The 17,791-nt window shown below is 44.0% G+C and overlaps 2 protein-coding genes across 3 annotated transcripts in view; one reads left to right on the top strand and one right to left on the bottom strand.

The window, feature by feature from the left end:
• LOC120419105 (netrin-B) overlaps positions 1–15,070 on the bottom strand; it is a 174,315-nt gene extending 159,245 nt beyond the window's left edge. Inside the window, exon 1 of one of the 2 annotated variants that reach the window (XM_052711495.1) lies at positions 13,275–15,070. In XM_052711495.1, the coding sequence (XP_052567455.1) occupies positions 13,275–14,391 (1,117 nt within the window). In that variant the 5' untranslated portion in view covers positions 14,392–15,070. The remainder of the gene's footprint in view (positions 1–13,274) is intronic. The other variant, XM_052711492.1, reaches the window with a different exon arrangement.
• A 981-nt stretch (positions 15,071–16,051) lies between these two features.
• On the top strand, positions 16,052–17,534 carry LOC120422137 (uncharacterized). The gene is made up of 2 exons (XM_052711524.1): positions 16,052–16,614; positions 16,676–17,534. Exons 1-2 carry the CDS (start codon positions 16,437–16,439, stop codon positions 17,356–17,358), a joined length of 861 nt encoding a protein of 286 aa, XP_052567484.1. The 5' UTR covers positions 16,052–16,436; the 3' UTR covers positions 17,359–17,534.
• The last annotated feature ends 257 nt before the right edge of the window (positions 17,535–17,791 follow it).

Raw genomic sequence — 17,791 nt, 5'->3', positions numbered from 1 at the left:
TTGTGAGAAATTGACAGAGTTATGTGCGATACAAAAAAAGGGGATCAAGTCTCCCCATTCTCCCCTACCGAAGAAAAAAAAAACATCAATCCGGTGTCCCAACCATCTCGGCTATCTCGCCACTATGTTTAAAGTCGGATCATCACCGATGTACACAGCTAAAAAAGTAGTAATCCAGCTGCGTGTAAAAGGCCTGGGTGAAAAATAAATTTTGGATTATTTTATGAAATTCTATGTAATATTACACCCTGATATATGTAGCCCATCAGCATAGGAAACCTACTTGACCGAAATGTCAAGCTCATATATGAGTTTATCCTTCCTTTACTTCATAGGTCTGATGGCCGAGTGGGCTAAGGCGCCAGTCCTCACTAATGGTGCTGGGTTTGAATCCCGTCGGTTGCAACTTTTTTTTTGGGTTTACGAAGTTACATTCTTAAATATTTTTTTCAATTGGACTTTTTATATATAAATTTGAATTGAAAAAAAACGAATATTTTTTTAGATGACAAAAAGATTTTTTTTTTGAATTATGGTGCAAGTTGGTCTAAGTTCATATTTAAGCGTTGCATTTTTTTTTGAGAAAATCATAGTATTTTGAAAACGTTGAAAAAAGCCGATTTTTAACTTTATTTTTGGAACTCATATTTCCCAAAGCAAACCGGAAAAATAAGATTTTCTTTACATCACCAAAATGGTGTCTAATTTTTAAGAGCGATAACTCAGCAAATATGCGCCTGATTTTAAATGTAAAAAATAAATAAAAAAAGTAAAAGTTATCGATCCATCGAATAGAAATGCCAAAACCAAATAAACCTAACATTTAAAAATGCATATTTTTTTTGCGCTTTTTTAAACACATTTACATGAAATTTTATGATGAAGATTTTTTTTGATCATTTCAAATAGTACTCATGATATTATTTTTAGTTTTTGATCCTTTTCAAAATTATTATTGAATTAACATTTTTCACAAACAAAAAAATCTGAAAATTTATTTTTTAATATTTCAAATTGGACCATAGATTTCTGAGAATTTGGCTATAGTCCTTATCAACACCTAAAACTTTGCCGAAGTCATCAAACTTTTCCATCAGATCTTTTTCTATTTTTTCCGAACCTAGTCATAAATGAGTAATTGGGGCATCTGTTAGATTTGAGTTTATTTTTTCAGGTCTGGTTGAATTTCACTCAAGTTTTGCCGATTTTTGAGCTCGGCAAAAATGTTTTGTATAATTTAGATTTCTTTTTATAGCTAAATAAAAAAAACCTAAGTTTTGAAATCGTATTAACGATTTCAAATTCAGTTCATTTTTTCATTGTTCTCAAAAAAAAAAAATTCAATCAAATTATTCGCTCTACAGCATTGCCTTGGCGTTCTCGATTGCGAGATTCCTACTCGAAACTAGGTGTCCGAAGGATTGGTTGTTGAGGCAACTGCAAACCTCTTTTTACACCTTAGCTTCCTTCCACCCCGGGATTCGAACTGACGACCTTTGGATTGTTAGTCCAACTGCCTACAAGCGACTCCACCGAGGCAGGGCCCAGGGAGACGACTCCTACACCTGGATTGAGCTAACGACCTAACCCTCTAGGTTAGACCGGGGCCAACATTTACTTCCCCATCCGACGGAAGGCGTAGTCAGACAAATCTCGTCTCGAAAAATGCCACCGGGACCGTCTGGGATCAAACCCAGGCCGACTGGGTGAGAGGCAACCACGCTTACCCCTACACCACAGAGAACAGATGTACATCTTGGTTCTAACTTGTGTGTAAACCGTGTAAACTAAAAAAATGCGTTGCATACAATCTTGCATCAAAGAAATTAGAGTGTGCAGGATACGCTTGGCGGCGCCACCGTCGCGGCTGAGAATACTTGACCTAACAATGGAAAAGGCTCAATAGAGTTATCTACGTGCGCATGTATTGCGTGTATGTACACGAAAAAGATTGAGGTTAAATTTTGTACCAGCCAGCAAAACAAATGGCGTGCTAGTGTGCGTGAGAGCGGGCTTAGATAACTCTATCATTTCGAAAGAAAATAAATGTTAACCTTGTTTAAATATAAAATTCACTTCTGTATAATTCCAGTTGACTAAAAATAATGCAAAAATGCAATAACATTAACAAAAACATAACAAAAAAATCATTCAAATATGATTTTTCAAGCGACAACTTAAAATAGTCCCTTTACACATGTTATGTCCGATTTCGTTTTGTTTACTTTCTTTGGCGCGTAAAATTGCAACCCTCTGATGAAGGGCAGTCAGACATTGGTCTGATGTCGTTCGTACGGAATGTTTTATGCAGTGATTAGATGGTCCAACGTTCTGCTACTGTAGGCCATCATGATTTTGGAAGTGGCGCTATCTAGGCGGATGGTGCACACCCTAGCTCTTTTCAACGTATTTTGGTTTGAATTTTTACACACGTTTTTCAGTGCTGTTTGTTCAATGATATGCTTTTTTTTCCGTGTACCTTTGTGATTGTTTACATTGTGTCCACTTCTAAGCCAATACTTTTAGCTAATTACCGCTGCAAAAAACCACAAAACCCGCCCAAATTTCGCACCAATCCGCCCATAATCGCCACCTGCATCATCGACACCTGTTATCCAGCAACCATCTGAAGGTAGGACAGGAAAATCGCCGTTGAAAATTTATCCGGCCCGATTGTGGAAGGTCGCAGGCCGCCCACCTGCGCTACCCACCTCGCCAATTCCCTCCTCCTTCCATGGTTCGTGTCCTTGCTGCAACCAAGACAATCTCCCAAACCGCCACGTCATCATAATTCAACCCGCCACACAAAATCAACAGCCTAGTTTACTTGATAACACCTGTACAATCATTGTAAACTCGCTGAAGGACCCAATAAACGAAACGTCGCCTGCTGTTGTTTTTATTTGCCGCTGCGCATCATCCGAATCCAGTACTGCCCCGTTCGACAACATCTGTCTCTTTCCACCAATCATCATCTTCGTGGTCCAGTCTACGCCTACGTGTTAGAAGAACAGAGACAGCTGCGATTGCGCTTTGTGTAAGTACGATTCGATAACAGTGTGGAACAGTTGTTGGAAACCGACACAGCACCCCACATCAACTTCGTTTCGTACAGCGCCATCTCCATTCTCACACCAGAAGCCTAATTTTGAACCAGGAAGGTGCTGTGTCCTATCCCTCGCCTAGACCAGACCAAAATCCATGATAAAGCTGACAGACCAAATCTGTCAGACCAAGACTGTCAGACCAAAGAGCAAAAAGTAAACAATCTTGGTCTTCGACGTAGGTGCACACAAATCAAGAAAAGAAAATTTGAAAAAGAATTTTATTTTTCCAATTCAATGACTGGGTTTGGACTACAAAATTGAATGGACGTCAGAAAATGATTAAAAAGTGCGGCGTCTTGTACACCGACAATTAAATAAGCAATTAAAAGTCTTATTCTTCCACTTTAATTTTTGATCGCGTTTTCGGTTTACACCTGAAAAATCTTGAAATTATTTATACGGATTTGTGATTCCTCTCTTTCCACCATTCCCTTGTTTTGAACCCTCGCGTGACCACTGCTGAGTTGTCCAAAATGGTTCAAGGCATTTGTGTGAAATGTGCAAACGAGGTCAAGGGCGAAGTAATCCGCTGTGGCGCGTTCTGCTCGGCGGAAGTTTGCCTGAGATGCTCGGGTATGTCCGCTGCAATGCTGTCCGCAATACGGGGAAGTGCCCACTGCATATGGATCTGCACCGCGTGCAAAGGCCTCGTCAACAAGGCTCGATTCTCGAATTCGTTGGTTTCTGTCGACACCGCCAACATGACTGTCACGGATTCCCTCAAAACGGAGATCAAAGACAGTATTCTGGCGGAAATAAGAACAGAAATACGGAAGGAAATCCGGGAAGGGTTCAAAACGTGCAAGGCAGCATCCTCGCAAGTCAGCTCATCCAAACGTGCGCGTGAAGATGAGAGTAACGACTCAAGCTATGCGAGCGCCCTGAAGAAAGCTGCCATCAACGTGCGTGGCACAGCACAGCAAGCAGAAAATGAGGCAGATTTGTTCCCGACAGACTCTACGTTCGCAGCCAGCGGTTCTCCCGTTTTTTGGTTGTACATGAGAGGTTTCCGTCCGAACATCACCCCTGAGAGGGTTTCTGAATGGGTTCAGTCAAAGCTCGGAACCAGCGACATCAAAGTTCGAAAACTGGTACCCAAAGGCAGAGACGTGAGCGAACTCTCGTTTGTGTCTTTCAAAGTGGGTTTGCCGGTTGACCTGAAGGACGTAGCCCTCTGCAAAGACACTTGGCCTTCGCTGATTTTGTGCCGTGAGTTCGAGGACTATAACTCGCAGTCGGGGTTCGATCCGGACAGACCTCAGGCGCCAGCTACAGAGCAGTCCCAGATGATCGAAGAGCAGCAGCCGTTGGATCCCGTGCAGACCCAGACGCTGACGGTGCCTGTACAACAGACCGTTTCACCTGCCAACCAACCAACTCCGGCCGATGTCGCAATGGAGACTACCGAGTAGAAACTGCTGCCACATCCAACTCTTCCCAAATTGCTGCTTCAACTCAACCAACTCATTCAGTGTTATTACCTCGACGCCAACGCCGACCGAATCGAAAGCTTGTCCCTTCCAGTCTCCTCGTTTATTACCAGAACGCAGGTGGTATTCGAACCAAAACTAACCAGTTTAACTTGGCCCTAGCCAGCAGCGATTACCATGTGATAGCGGTGTCTGAAACGTGGCTTCGTGATGGTATTCTGGATTCAGAGCTCTCATCCAACTATCAATTTTTTCGAAAAGATCGTAGTCCTGCTACGAGTGAACTGAGGCGAGGAGGTGGTTGCCTTGTTGCCGTGAAGAATGGACTCGACGCAACTCTTGTGAAACTCGCCGGCTATGATCATCTGGAGCAGACCATAATTCGTGTCAAAGTTCGGCGGCAAAATGTATTTTTGTGCTGCATCTACATAAGACCGAACAGCCCGAACGATATCTACCTTTCGCACTACGCAGCTGTCCGTGAAGTGTTATCGAAAGCTGGCGTAAACGACTTAGTGATTGTAGTTGGAGACTACAACTTGCCTGGTCTGCGCTGGACGTTTGACGACGACGTGAACGCATTCATTCCCAACAATGCCTCGACCGAAATTGAACTTGACCTTATGGAATCCTTACTGACGTCCGGAATGCAGCAGGTTTGTAATCTCTCCAATGCTAGAGGCAACATACTTGACCTAGCTTTCGTGAACGACGCAGATAGAGTTGACCTGATCGAACCTCCGTCGGCTATTCTCAAACCCGACCGACATCACAAACAGTTTGTACTGAAGGTTGACCTCCACCACAATCCCGACCAAGTTAGCCAACACTCTGCTGACGTTGCTGATTTTGACTTCAACCGATGTGACCATGTTGCTGTTACGGATGCATTGAATCAAATCGACTGGGACAACGTGCTGAACTCGGAAGACGCCAACACACAAGCATCACAGTTCTACAGCGTAGTATTTGACGTGATTCAACAGCTCGTGCCGAGGAAACGGATAGCTAGAGATCGATCAATCAAACAACCATGGTGGAATGCTGAGTTACGGCATAAGCGGAACATTCTGCGCAAAGCAAGGAAACGACTGTTTCGGTCGAAATCAACGGAGGATAACGTTTGTGTCGAGCGACTGGAAACGGAGTACGAGCTGCTGAACGAAACACTGTACCGTGAGTACCTCGACAACATTCAAACCCGCTTAACGGATGACCCTTCGTCGTTTTGGAGTTACGTTAAGAGCAGGAAGCGAACTGATGGCATTCCTTCCGTGGTCGATTCGGGTGATCGTAGCTCAAACAGTCCTGAAGAAGCAGCTAATTTATTTGCCGACTTTTTCAAAGGCGTGTTCAACCATGGCTTGCACACCGCTCCAGCAGATTATCTCGACGAAATTCCCTCCCACAACATTGACATGCCATTTCCGGTTCTTTCTGAAGCAGAAGTTCTAGAAGCTTTGGCTGCAGTTGACTCTTCAAAAGGCCCTGGTCCTGATAAGCTGCCACCTTCTTTCATTAAAATGTGCGCTGGATCGTTGGCACACCCTGTAAGCTTAGTCTTCAACCGATCGCTTACAAATGGTCAGTTCCCAGATGTATGGAAAGTTGCTGCCATTACGCCAATTCATAAATCTGGACGAAGGAAAGATGTTCAAAACTACAGACCGATCTCAATACTATCCTGCCTGCCAAAAGTTCTAGAACAACTGATTCACAAAAGAATGTACGCTGCCGCAGTCCCCATCATATCGGAGTTTCAGCATGGGTTCGTGAAGAAACGATCCACAGTCTCGAACTTGATGCTGTACGTTAGCTCGATAAATTCCAGCCTTGAGAAACGGTGCCAGGTTGATTCCGTGTACGTGGACTTTGCCAAAGCCTTTGATAAGGTGCCTCATAACTTGGCAATTGAAAAGCTGAGACGTATGGGATTCCCTCGCTGGCTCACGGTATGGCTCTCTTCCTATCTGACCGGCAGAACAGGGTTTGTTCGCATAGGAAGCTCACGATCGCTCCAGTTTGCCGTGACCTCCGGAGTGCCGCAGGGAAGCCACCTCGGCCCATTGATCTTTTTACTGTTCGTCAACGACATTTGCACTCACCTCAAATCCCAAAAGTTGCTGTATGCAGATGACCTCAAAGTGTTTCGTGTTGTTTCCTCTGCCATCGATTGCGTCGCCCTGCAGCAGGATATCTGCGCTATTAACGAATGGTGTGTTAGGAACGGGATGAAGGTGAATGAAGAGAAATGCAACGTCATCAGCTTCTCTAAGAAACAGGACACGATTCACTACCGATATGAGATGAATTCACACTTGTTAACTCGTGTCGACTGCATCAAAGACCTCGGCGTAATGATGGACCACAAGCTCACCTTCGACAAGCATGTCGCTGTCACTTCCGCTAAGGCCTTTGCAACGCTGGGATTCCTTCGACGTAACACGGTGGACTTCGAGAACATTCGGGCACTTAAAACGCTGTACATCTCTCTGGTACGAAGTATTCTCGAGTATGCTGTGCAAGTCTGGGCACCGCATTACGCAGTTCTGTGTGACCGCTTGGAGAAAGTGCAGAAAAGCTTTACACTATACGCTCTACGTCGCCTGCCCTGGAGGAACCCTGCGTACCTAACAAGTTACGATGACCGCCGAAGATTACTACAATTAGAATCTCTAGAACATCGCCGGATTTTCCTGCAACGTCTGTTTGTGTTTGACGTTCTTACAAACCGAGTAGACTGCCCGGAGATCCGTCAGAAAATGAGTCTTCACGAGCCCCAACGTGCGCTGAGAACCTACCTGCCGTTTAGGATCGCTAGACACACTACCGTTTACGGACAAAACCACCCGATCGATCGCTGCTGCCGTTATTTCAACCCAGTTTGGTGCTTTTTTAATTTCGACATGACAAAAGAACTATTTAAAACTAAAATTAGAAACGTGTTGTGACGTACCTTTATGTTTTTAATGTTTTATATCTGTTTATACGTTTAGTTTATAAGTATATACAGTCTGTGCGGCATAATGCCGAAGACGGTGACAAATAAATAACTATACATCTGTTCTCTGTGCCTACACCACGGTTCATTGTTCTAAGAAATATAAAATTGCATGCGACATTCCCTCGTTTTTGCATGATTGAGTAAGATTTATTGTTTCCTTTCTTGAGGTTTCAGCTGTAATGTCTTTCTCGATTTGTCATCCGTCCATCCATCCAGGCGGGGTGATTGCTCGAACCACCCCAAAGATGATAGAACATGGGTGCATTTCCTTTTCTCCCCCAGCAGTGTTTCACATCAGTAACAACTCAAATCAATAAAGATTGTTGTTCCAATCAGACTGTTGTCTTTTCGGTTTGTTTTTCTTTTTGGCTATTTTACTGCATTCGAGGAGAGGATATCGATTCCATTGTCATCATTTTGAGGGAAAATCCATCTTCTTGTTTTAACGAAAACTTGTCTCAGAATCAACTTTGTTCCAGCCTTCGTTAGTTCAGCCGGAAAAAGGTTCCTGTAAAATTGAATTTAATTTACTATCATCAACCTAACCTAATAAGTCGCCCCTTTTCTGGAGTCACTTTTGAATTTCTTCGAGCTAAAATCTATCGGACGAAATCTTGCCCAGTCAGGGGTCCACCTTTTCACAGGTAATTAGTTTGGTTCGGGTGCTTTAAAAAGGGAGCACCAGCTTCTCTTTTTCGGCGAGAACGATAAATTCAAACTAATTAGCATCTTTTTTCCCCTCCCGCAACCGGTTCTAGCACCCGTGTATTTATTTCATCAAATTTTAATTCGTTTGATTCTCTGGAAGCGATACCGCGCCAACCGACAACATCCCGAAAAAACGGGGGGAAAAGTGTGTTTCTGTGGCCGCGCGGCTTCTTCGAACAACTTCCTGAATTACGAAATTTTATGACCCCGTTGGCGGTAGTAAATTCGCGCGATTTTGTTTATCGAGATTTTATTAAAATTTCGTTTCATAATTAGGGATTCTTGGAAAAATGCTTCAACCAGAAAAAAAAATAACTTATTCACCCTTTATGAATGAAATTTTTACTACTTTGAAAGGTTGCCCTGCAAAATCTTCAATATCACTCCATAATTTAATGCACTTTCGCGGTATTCTATTACGAAGTACGCGCCCATTAATCAAGCTTATCTCGTGTATTCTTATCCTTCATCAGTACTTGTCGGATCCAACTTGTGTATTTGTGCGTGTGTGTGCACACCTCTTTTTTCTCGCTCCCAACTCGCGCAAATCTTTAAACACGTACAAGGTGAGACACATGTTTCCTCCACCGTGTCCCTTTTCACCCAACCTCTCCGGAAAACCCCCTCCCACCATCCAAAATCCCATAAATTAAGCTTTAATTGAAAAGTTAATCGCGTCGATAACTCCTACTTAACACCACCGACCGATCGCCGAGCCGAGGAGAGCCCACTCCGTATGGTATTACAAGTCCCCGGCAGACCGCGCTTAAGGTGCAAGTCACCCTCGGTTGGACCCATCATCTGCGTTCCAATGGCGACCCTGGACCACAACAACAAAAACACACACACACACACGAGCGAAAAAGAAAAGGCTGGTTTACATTTTGATTGTTATCACCTCTCATCTGCCGGGACACGATGAAGAAGCTGGAGTACCTTAACCCTTAATTTTAAGGTTCAAAACATACCTACACAAAAAAAAAACAAATATACATTTCTGAACATGACAAAATTTAACCTGGAATTATTGGATACTTTAAAAATTTAAAACTAAATGATTGTTCAAGGGTTACGACAGGTTTGCAAGAGCCGGAACCCGGAGTGACCCCGTCTGGTGGCGCTCGGGCCGGCCGCGTCAAATATGGCGCCCTGTGGCGAGTTCTGGGACGCGGCTCTCTGTTGACGCAGAACATGGAAAGGGTTGATCGGCGAGAATTTGATATGCTTCGGTAAGGTGGAGCTCTCAATCGATGTTAACAGTTGTTTTCGAACGGAATCGGTGGTTGCTGTTAATGAAAATCAAACTGAATCCACCTGTAAGAAGGTGTGGTCTTCCTCAATTTGTTTGACGGGTTTTCAATAGAATTCCGTTCAAGGCAGTGTTTGCCCAGTTTGTCAGAGTGTCTATGAAATATCTTTTTTTAACTACAATAAGATTTTTTGGGGCTTGATTTTGTTAATTTATTTGAAATTTCATGGCTTGGTCTAAAATACGAAGCAAAGAAAATTATCCAATTTTAGACCTTCTCAAAAATTAAGCATAATTTTTAAATTTTGAAATTATTTTTTATTGAAAAGAGCACAAAATTTCACAAAATTTTCAATTTTTAACATTGAGAATCGCATCAATAGTTTCCGAGATATAATTTGAAAAAGAATATTTATATGTCGTCACCGTCGTGCTAACTTGTCGTATGTCCATTTTGGGCCAAATTGAGTTAAGAACGCCATTTTGTGCAGCTCACAATGCCTTATCTTTTGATCTTCACAGATCCCCAAAATTCGATTTCAATCCTGAGATATTCAACGAAATCCGAAAAAAAAATCCGTGCATTTTTGTCACTTCCTGAAAATTGATGTAAATGCGACAACTGGCCAAAGGGATTGCAGGTCAGAACGCGTTTGACGCACGTACAAGTTAGACTACCGTAAACATTAACAAACATTAAACATACACATTAAACATTAAACATTAAACAAATTTTGTAATTACAACTCGGGACTCCAGCAACCAACTTTAACCAAACTTCGGGACAATGCACAGAATGGTCAGCCAAACAAAACGTGTTTGTTTTTGTTTACATTGTGTGCTCTAGTTAATCAAGGTCAAACTTTAAAACGCGTGCGACAAGATAGCACGACGACGTCGATATACAGCAATTCCCCGCGATAAGAGAACGGAAAAAAAACAATAATTTGGGCTTAATTTGTTTTCTGGGGGATCCTTGGCCGAAATAATTAGACCCGTGTTTTTGGGTTTGGCCATCAGAGTGACCTACGCTGTGTTAGGGTGGTCTAAAAAATGGTAATTTTCGTCGATTTTTGCAAAAATCACTTTTCAACCGATTTCAGCTGCCTTGGACGCAAATGAAAGGTGAGTCGTTGGCCTTTCTAGGAAAAATACCGTAAACTGGGGTGACTTTGATAGCCCGGGGTGACATTGATAGAAATTTGATTTGACCACTAATTTTGATACATCCAATGTAACAGTCACATTTTTGCATATGTGTTCGATAATAAGCTATCCCTTAATGCTTACATAGTTAAAATTCTCAAAAATGTTTAGATACTTATTTGACGGGCTATTGAAAAACCTATCAAAGTCACCCCGGGCTATCAAAGTCACCCCAGTTTACGGTAGTTAAAAGTTTCAAAACTTAGCCAAACATTTGAAAATGACGTATGAAACTTTAAAATGCGGTTTTGACGGTGTCTAGACCAAAGAGCTTAGGTCTGGAAATATTTTTGTTGGATTCCTCGGATATTTTCACGCAACATACTAAAAAATGGGAGAAGTTCATTTACAGTTGGGCGTCCAATTTTCCCGGGTTTTGAATTTCCCGGGAAACGGGAAAATATTTTTTGAATCCCGGGAATTCCGGGATCCCAGGAAATTTTTGAAGCGGTCATAAAATCCATGTTTTCATTATATTTGTTATGTTTTTCTAGCTTAAATCATCGAATTAGATCAAAACTGTTGATTGGTGATAAGCTACACTTAAATTTGAACAAGGATACACTATAAAAAATAAATAAAATTACATTACACTCAAACCCCGATGGTTTAACACCAACTGTTGTCAAACGAACGGGGTCACTTTTTAGTTTGACACCCCTTTTACACAGAGTTCACACACACTGCCAAACGATTGTTGTGATAGTGTGCGTGAGCGCTGTGTAAAAAGTGACAGTTTGTCACTTTTTCGTTTGACTTTGACCAACCAATGGGGTACAAACTAAAAAAGTGTCAAACGAAAAAGTGATCAACCACCGGGGGTTGAGTGTAGACGTAATTGCAAATCTAACGTAAAATACAAGCATGTAAATTCAAAACATGCGTAACATTTTGTGTTCTTGAACATAAATGGATTAATTTTCTTGTGCATTCACGGACACATCTAAGGAATTGTCATATTCACGCATTCTTGATGCACATACCTAGAGCGTGTTATTTGTTGTAATTTTCAAGCAAATCAAACCCAATTTTATTTGAACTCAGATATTTCACTTGACCGTGCAGTGAAACGCCATGTTGAATTTAGCTGACGGATGGTGCGCTTGAGCCCAAATTTCATTTTGCGAAACCTTTGAAACAGCAGTACCTATCTTTCACTGAGTATCAGAAGAACGTTATTGTACGATCAGTTCCTAGCTGGACTCGGTCGCTGGAAACGACCGGCGACTCAACGACCGACGAAATAGTTGCAGATGCGGGCAAAAAATGTCAAAATCTCTTCCCCCCTCACTTCGTCTCACCATCCAGCTGCAGTTTTGTTGACAAACAAACGGAGCACGCGGTCGCATGATGGCGGGACATCGAGCCAGAATTAGGGGTGATCATGTGATTAAGAATGAAAGTTTTTTCAAGAAAAATAATATTTTCCCGACCGAATAAAAAAAATTGCGAGCATGTTCAAACAATTATTTCTGATGTCGGAGAATTGATAAAAAAGCAAAATTTTAATCCTTATTTTTTCTATAAATTGAATTTTTTCACTCCAACTGGGAACCCCCCAGGTCTATCCACGACCGTTTCCAATGACAGTGAAAAGATGCCAGAAAATCCAGCTACGAGCTAAATCCACAATACTACTACTTATATTTTCAACTTTATAACTGTTTTCAACTTTAGTCAAATTTGAAAGTTGAAACTTTGTTAAAAAGAAGATATCGCGGCCCATATTTTGGTCACCTCTGAATTATAAGTTCACGACACAAATCTTCATAAATAACAACACCTGGTAAATATTGAAACTTTTGACAGTGTTGCCAAAACATAATTTGAAAACTATTTGATGAATGAAACTCTAAGCCAAATAAATTTTTAAATTTGAAGATTTAAAATTTTTATTTTTTTAAAAGAAACAAAAATAAATATACACAAAAATATAATTGTTTTGAAACCGCTGCAACCATGCCTGGATAGGGTTTTACCCAAGGGAATGATTGAACGAGAGGAATCACAAATCCGCATAAATAATTTCAAGATTGTTCAGGTGTAAACCGAAAACGCGATCAAAAATTAAAGTGAAAGAATAAAGCGTCTAACTGCTTATTTAATTGTCGGTGTACAGGACGCCGCACTGTTTTAACATTTTCTGGCGTACATTAAATTTTGCAGCCCAAAACCAGTAATTGAATTGGAAAATTAAAATTCTTTATCAAATTTTCTTTTCATGATTTGTGTGCACCTACGTCGAAGACCAAGATTGTTTACTTTTTGCTCTTTGGTCTGACAGTCTTGGTCTGACAGATTTGGTCTGACAGCTCTATCATGGATTTTGGTCTGGTCTAGGCGAGGGATAGGACACAGCACCTTCCTGGTTTTACCTGAGTAAACTTAGTTGAAAATGATTTAGCTAGATTTTCTTTTCGAATTTTAAAAACATAAATCAAAATCAAATATTTATACGGGAAATATGACAGTTTAAATATCTATACTATAAAACTCTTGTTCAAATCAAATAGAATTTTTACAACAGTCAAATATTAGAAAACGATTTTCAAAAGATTCTATCCACTCACCTTTACACTCGTTCGATTCCCTTGCGTTCGCCCGCCCCCACGGCCTATCAAAGTGGAACGGCTTGCAGCGCTCACAGTCCCTGCCGGCCGTGTTGTGCTTGCAGTCGCAGGCCAGCTCCCCGTCCCGCCCCGTCACGCACTTTGACCCGTGCCCGTTGCACTTGCAGCGCCCGCCCACGGCAAAGTCCGACACCGCGTAGTGGTGGGTGAGCGTCGGCGGGCTCGAGGTGGCGATCGTCGAGCTGTCATTTTCCAGCGAGTTTTTGTACTGCCGGAAGGAGGGCGGGACTTGGGGGGAACCTAGGAGGAGCAGGTCTTCGATGGACTCCTGGGGCATTTGGAGCCGGTGGAAGACGATGCGGATGTCGGTGGCGGTGACCCAGTCCTGGAGGACGGGGGAGGAGTCGAAGTCGGAGGCGGAGGGGCGACCTTCGAGGGTGCTGAAGGCGATCCGGGAGCCTTGGATGCCGGTGGATTCGCCCATGTGACGGTGGGCGTCGGTGCAGCGGGCTTCCTGCTCGTTGGACTTGGTGATGGTGGCGCGGTTTGGACGGCCGTAGACCCGACGGCACTGGGAGCTGTAGAACTGGAAGGGTTGCCAGGTTTTGCCAAAGTCGGCGCTTTTGTAGATCGCCATGGAGTCCGGTTTGACGGCTCCCGGACAGAAGGTCAAGCTGACGTACGTTAGTTCGTACTTTTTGCCGAGGGATAGCGTGAGGGAGACGTTGTCCGGGGGTTCGTTGATGCCGAGCGGGGTTGGGAAGGGTTCCGAGCGCCAGCAGGTGACGTTGTTGGAGTTGTTGACGTCGGTTAGGGCGGAGGCGGGGAAGCGTTTGCGCGGGACGGAGTCATCGCACTGGTGACACGGACCGAGCAGCTCCGGACTGTCGCAGACTTCAACGGGTCCGCGGAGGCCGCAGGTGGAGGACGCCACGATGGGGACCCCGAAGGCGGCGTTCACAAAGTCCGGAACGCAGCGCCGGGGTCGGTCTTCGTCGTAGCACGGATCGTACTGGGACTGTTGCACGGAGGGAAACATTTTCAGGTAACCGTCCGGGGAAGCGCTGGTCACGGTCAGGACCCCGCACAGAATGCCAAACAACACGGTCGCGCTCATTGTTCGCACATAAATTACGTTCCGAGGTTAAAAATCTGTTTTTCTCATGAAATTTTAATTAATTACTATTGTTGCATACTTTCAGGAGGGGGCGCGACAACGTAGAGGGCGGAACGACGGACACGGAATTTTAATTAACACACTTTCCCCATTATTACCCCGCCCACACACAAACAAACGTTGCCCAAGTTGTAAATCGATTTCGGCTTATCAGGCATAACCAGCGCCACCGACCACGGATAATTAATCAACAGCCGGTACCGCTCTGTCGACGAGCTTGTTTCCCGGTCCAACCCACACTCCAATCATCCACCAATTATCACCACATTCTAAAATTCACACCACTAATCCCGCCGACACCTGCCTCCCACTTATCCCGCCAATCGCCCGACAATGTCGGACTGGTTGTCGACCTCGTTGCGACAAAACCACGCGACGAACCAGCGGACCAAAACAAAAACGGACAACCCGGCGCGACACACGACGAACGGCACGAAGCAAAGGAGGTCGACAAAGTCGACGTCAGCTTGTCTAGTCGCGCTTGGACGGAAGTCGGAACTCGCGCGTAAAAGGATACCCGCCACAAAGGATCCACCGTTTCGTCTGGCTGGATGATGCAGACTGACTGACTGACTGACGGCGGCACCGTTTGTTCCTCTGTACCGACGGATGATTCGGGACTAAACGCCGCACGGCAAGAAAAAGCAGATGTTGTGCAGAAAAACCCTCAGTACGAGCGAGTGAGCAAGAGATGCGAAGAGCTCTACAGGTTTTTCGGAAAAGGGAAATTTTGCGCCCGATGTCGGGCAGGATCTTGGGGCGGGGAAGGGGAGGAGCGGCGGCGGCGTGGTCAGAATTTTCCCGCAGCTTCTTTATCGGCTTGGATGCTGTACGCGCGTGCATCGGCTACCGTACCGTACGATGGATGACGAGCGCTCGTGAGAGAGGAGAGCAGACTCTCCGCTCGATCTCTCTTTCTCTCGCGAGAATTTTCGGAGGGAAATTTTCGGTGAGATCGGCGAATTTCGCACGGGGTGAAAGCATGCGGCGAACGGTTTAAAGGGACTTTGATCGGTGTTTTTGTTTTGCATCGCATCCTTCGGCGAGTTCAACTACTTTCGGTTTCTCACGGCAGGCTGAGAGAGAGGGAACTCGCGAGAGCGAGAGAAGTTTAAACATGCAGAAGAGAGCCATTTGATGGGAGAGAGTGAGTGCGAGTGAGCGTGAGAAGCGCGATGCCGGTGCGTGAAAAACACTTGCTCACGACGGTGAGAAGAAGTGAGAAGTGAGCGAGCGGTAGGATGGGGGAAAGAGAGAGCGAATAGGCGAGGGAGGCAACAGGTGTATCGGTGAGGGAGGGTGCACCCAAACGAAAGATTTGAGGCATAAAATGTTGATATGCCGAAAGGAGCTATTTTTCATCACCCATTTGTGCATACTAACCAAACTTTGAAAAATTGTAACACGGCCTTAGAAGAATAGTTATTTCACTGTTTAAAGAAATCTTTAATTTAGGATATGATTTAATCTTTAAATTAATGGAAAATTGCTTGATTTATATGATATATGTTTTTTTTTTCGAAAAAACAGTATTTTTCCATAAGTCAAAAATAATAGCTCTTAAATTATAACTGGTATTATGAATAAAATTGCAACGCTTCCACCACAGACAAACAGACGTAAATCTCTTTTTAATTCCATCAATCAGGAATATAACGGCTGATTTGAATTTAAACTTAGTTCTCGGATTATCCACCAGAATAGGATGGCGCTGCAATCAAGGCACACTTTCAAATGACGTTTAAGCTAGCGCGCCAAAAGTTTTGTTTTTTTTCTGCTGCTACTTGAGTGTGAGGATGGACCAGTTTGGAGAAGATTGATCGGTGGAATTTTTGGATCCGGACCCGCCACCGGGTGTGGATTCCTCTGAATGGTCTGTTGAGCATTTAGATAATCCTCAATCCTTCCCGGCCGAACCGTTAGAAGAAGAGACGCCGGATTGATTTGAAAGTTTTATCACAAAACACGAGCTACAGGATGAAGATATGCCGGATGCGAACTGCGGAAGTCTACTGCTAGACCGACACGAGCCACTGGACGAAGAAATGCCGGAAGCTACGAGTAACGATTCCGGTGTTCTGAACATCGGAAGATTCTTAGGCAATTCCAACAACGAGACGCCGTCCCATTCAGCTGATTTTGTTATTTCATCCGTCGGCGTTGGTAAATTTCAACTAGATCTTGAATGAATGCAATTAGAAACTGAATTTGGTCTACATTATAGATGGTGTACCCCAACTTGACCAGGTGAATGGGTTAGGCAATGCAGTGTCCACCGGAATCGCCTCGCCAACCTCGAGCACGCAAGAGACCGCGAGAATCTTGACTCCGTCGTGGTTCTCAAATCCGGCCTTCGTGAATGACGCGGTGTCCAGCGATGGCAGTTGCGCGACCCGGCCGACTTCGAGGACGCAAGAGACCGCGAGAATCTTTACTCCGTCGTGGTCCTCAAATCCGGCCTTCGTGAATGACGCGGTATCCAGCGATGGCAATTGCGCTTACCACGATTTCAGCAACTCGGTATTGACAACCCGGCCGACCTCGAGAATGTTGACTCCGTCGTGGCCCTCAAATCCGTCCCTCATGGATGAACCGGTGTCCAGCGATGGCAATTGCGCGACCCGGCCGACTTCGAGCACGAGTCTACCAAACAGCGTTTCTCGTGAAGAGTCGATCGTTTACAGCATCGTATGGCCATCCCCGCAATCTCCGAACCGTGTTGATATCATCAAACGAGACCACGCGGAGCCACCTCGTGACCCCACTCTTTATGATGACTTCGGCCCAACAAACTACAAACAATTGTACAACATGGCCACTGGTAAGGTTGAAGATGCAGGTATAGACCGTCGACAACAAGGTCAACCTGGTCTCATACGATTATTTGGTTGCTTGCAAGTGGACTAAATTGCTTGCCGAGAAGGTAGCTTAACCTCACGCCAAGAAATTTATTATTTAAACTCATGGCCAATTTGTGGGCATTGTTCACAAACAGCGCAGGAATACCCAAACCACCCTCAAACTGGTGCATCTTTCCATCAACCTCTGCAGCCTACACGAATGTTTCCTCGGCAAGATTTACCTAGTGCATGGCCGCAAACGGACGCGGACGTGGACCGTCTGCGTGAGTTAAGAATTTGAACTTCTTGCATTCTTCTCACATGTTGGTAAACAAATGTAAATGTTAGTAAACAAATCTCCCTCCTCAACAAGAGTGACCGCGTTCACTAACACACTAACCAATTCTCATATACAGTGATGCTTATTGCTAGTATTGGCCACCAGATCGAGCTACTAGCTAACCTTTTTCCATTTTTTTTGTGATTGATGGATTTTCGTT

Source organism: Culex pipiens, chromosome 1 (assembly GCF_016801865.2).
Source record: "Culex pipiens pallens isolate TS chromosome 1, TS_CPP_V2, whole genome shotgun sequence".
NCBI lineage: Eukaryota > Metazoa > Arthropoda > Insecta > Diptera > Culicidae > Culex > Culex pipiens.
Note: the sequence above shows the minus strand (reverse complement) of the source record. Positions and strands in the feature narration are given on the sequence as shown.

Bases quoted from the DNA above. Each gene is read 5' to 3' on its own strand.
- LOC120422137 (XM_052711524.1), top strand. From the start codon at position 16,437: ATGCCGGATGCGAACTGCGGAAGTCTACTGCTAGACCGACACGAGCCA. The intron at 16,615-16,675 runs GTAAATTTCAAC...TCTACATTATAG, and splicing joins TATTTCATCCGTCGGCGTTG to ATGGTGTACCCCAACTTGAC.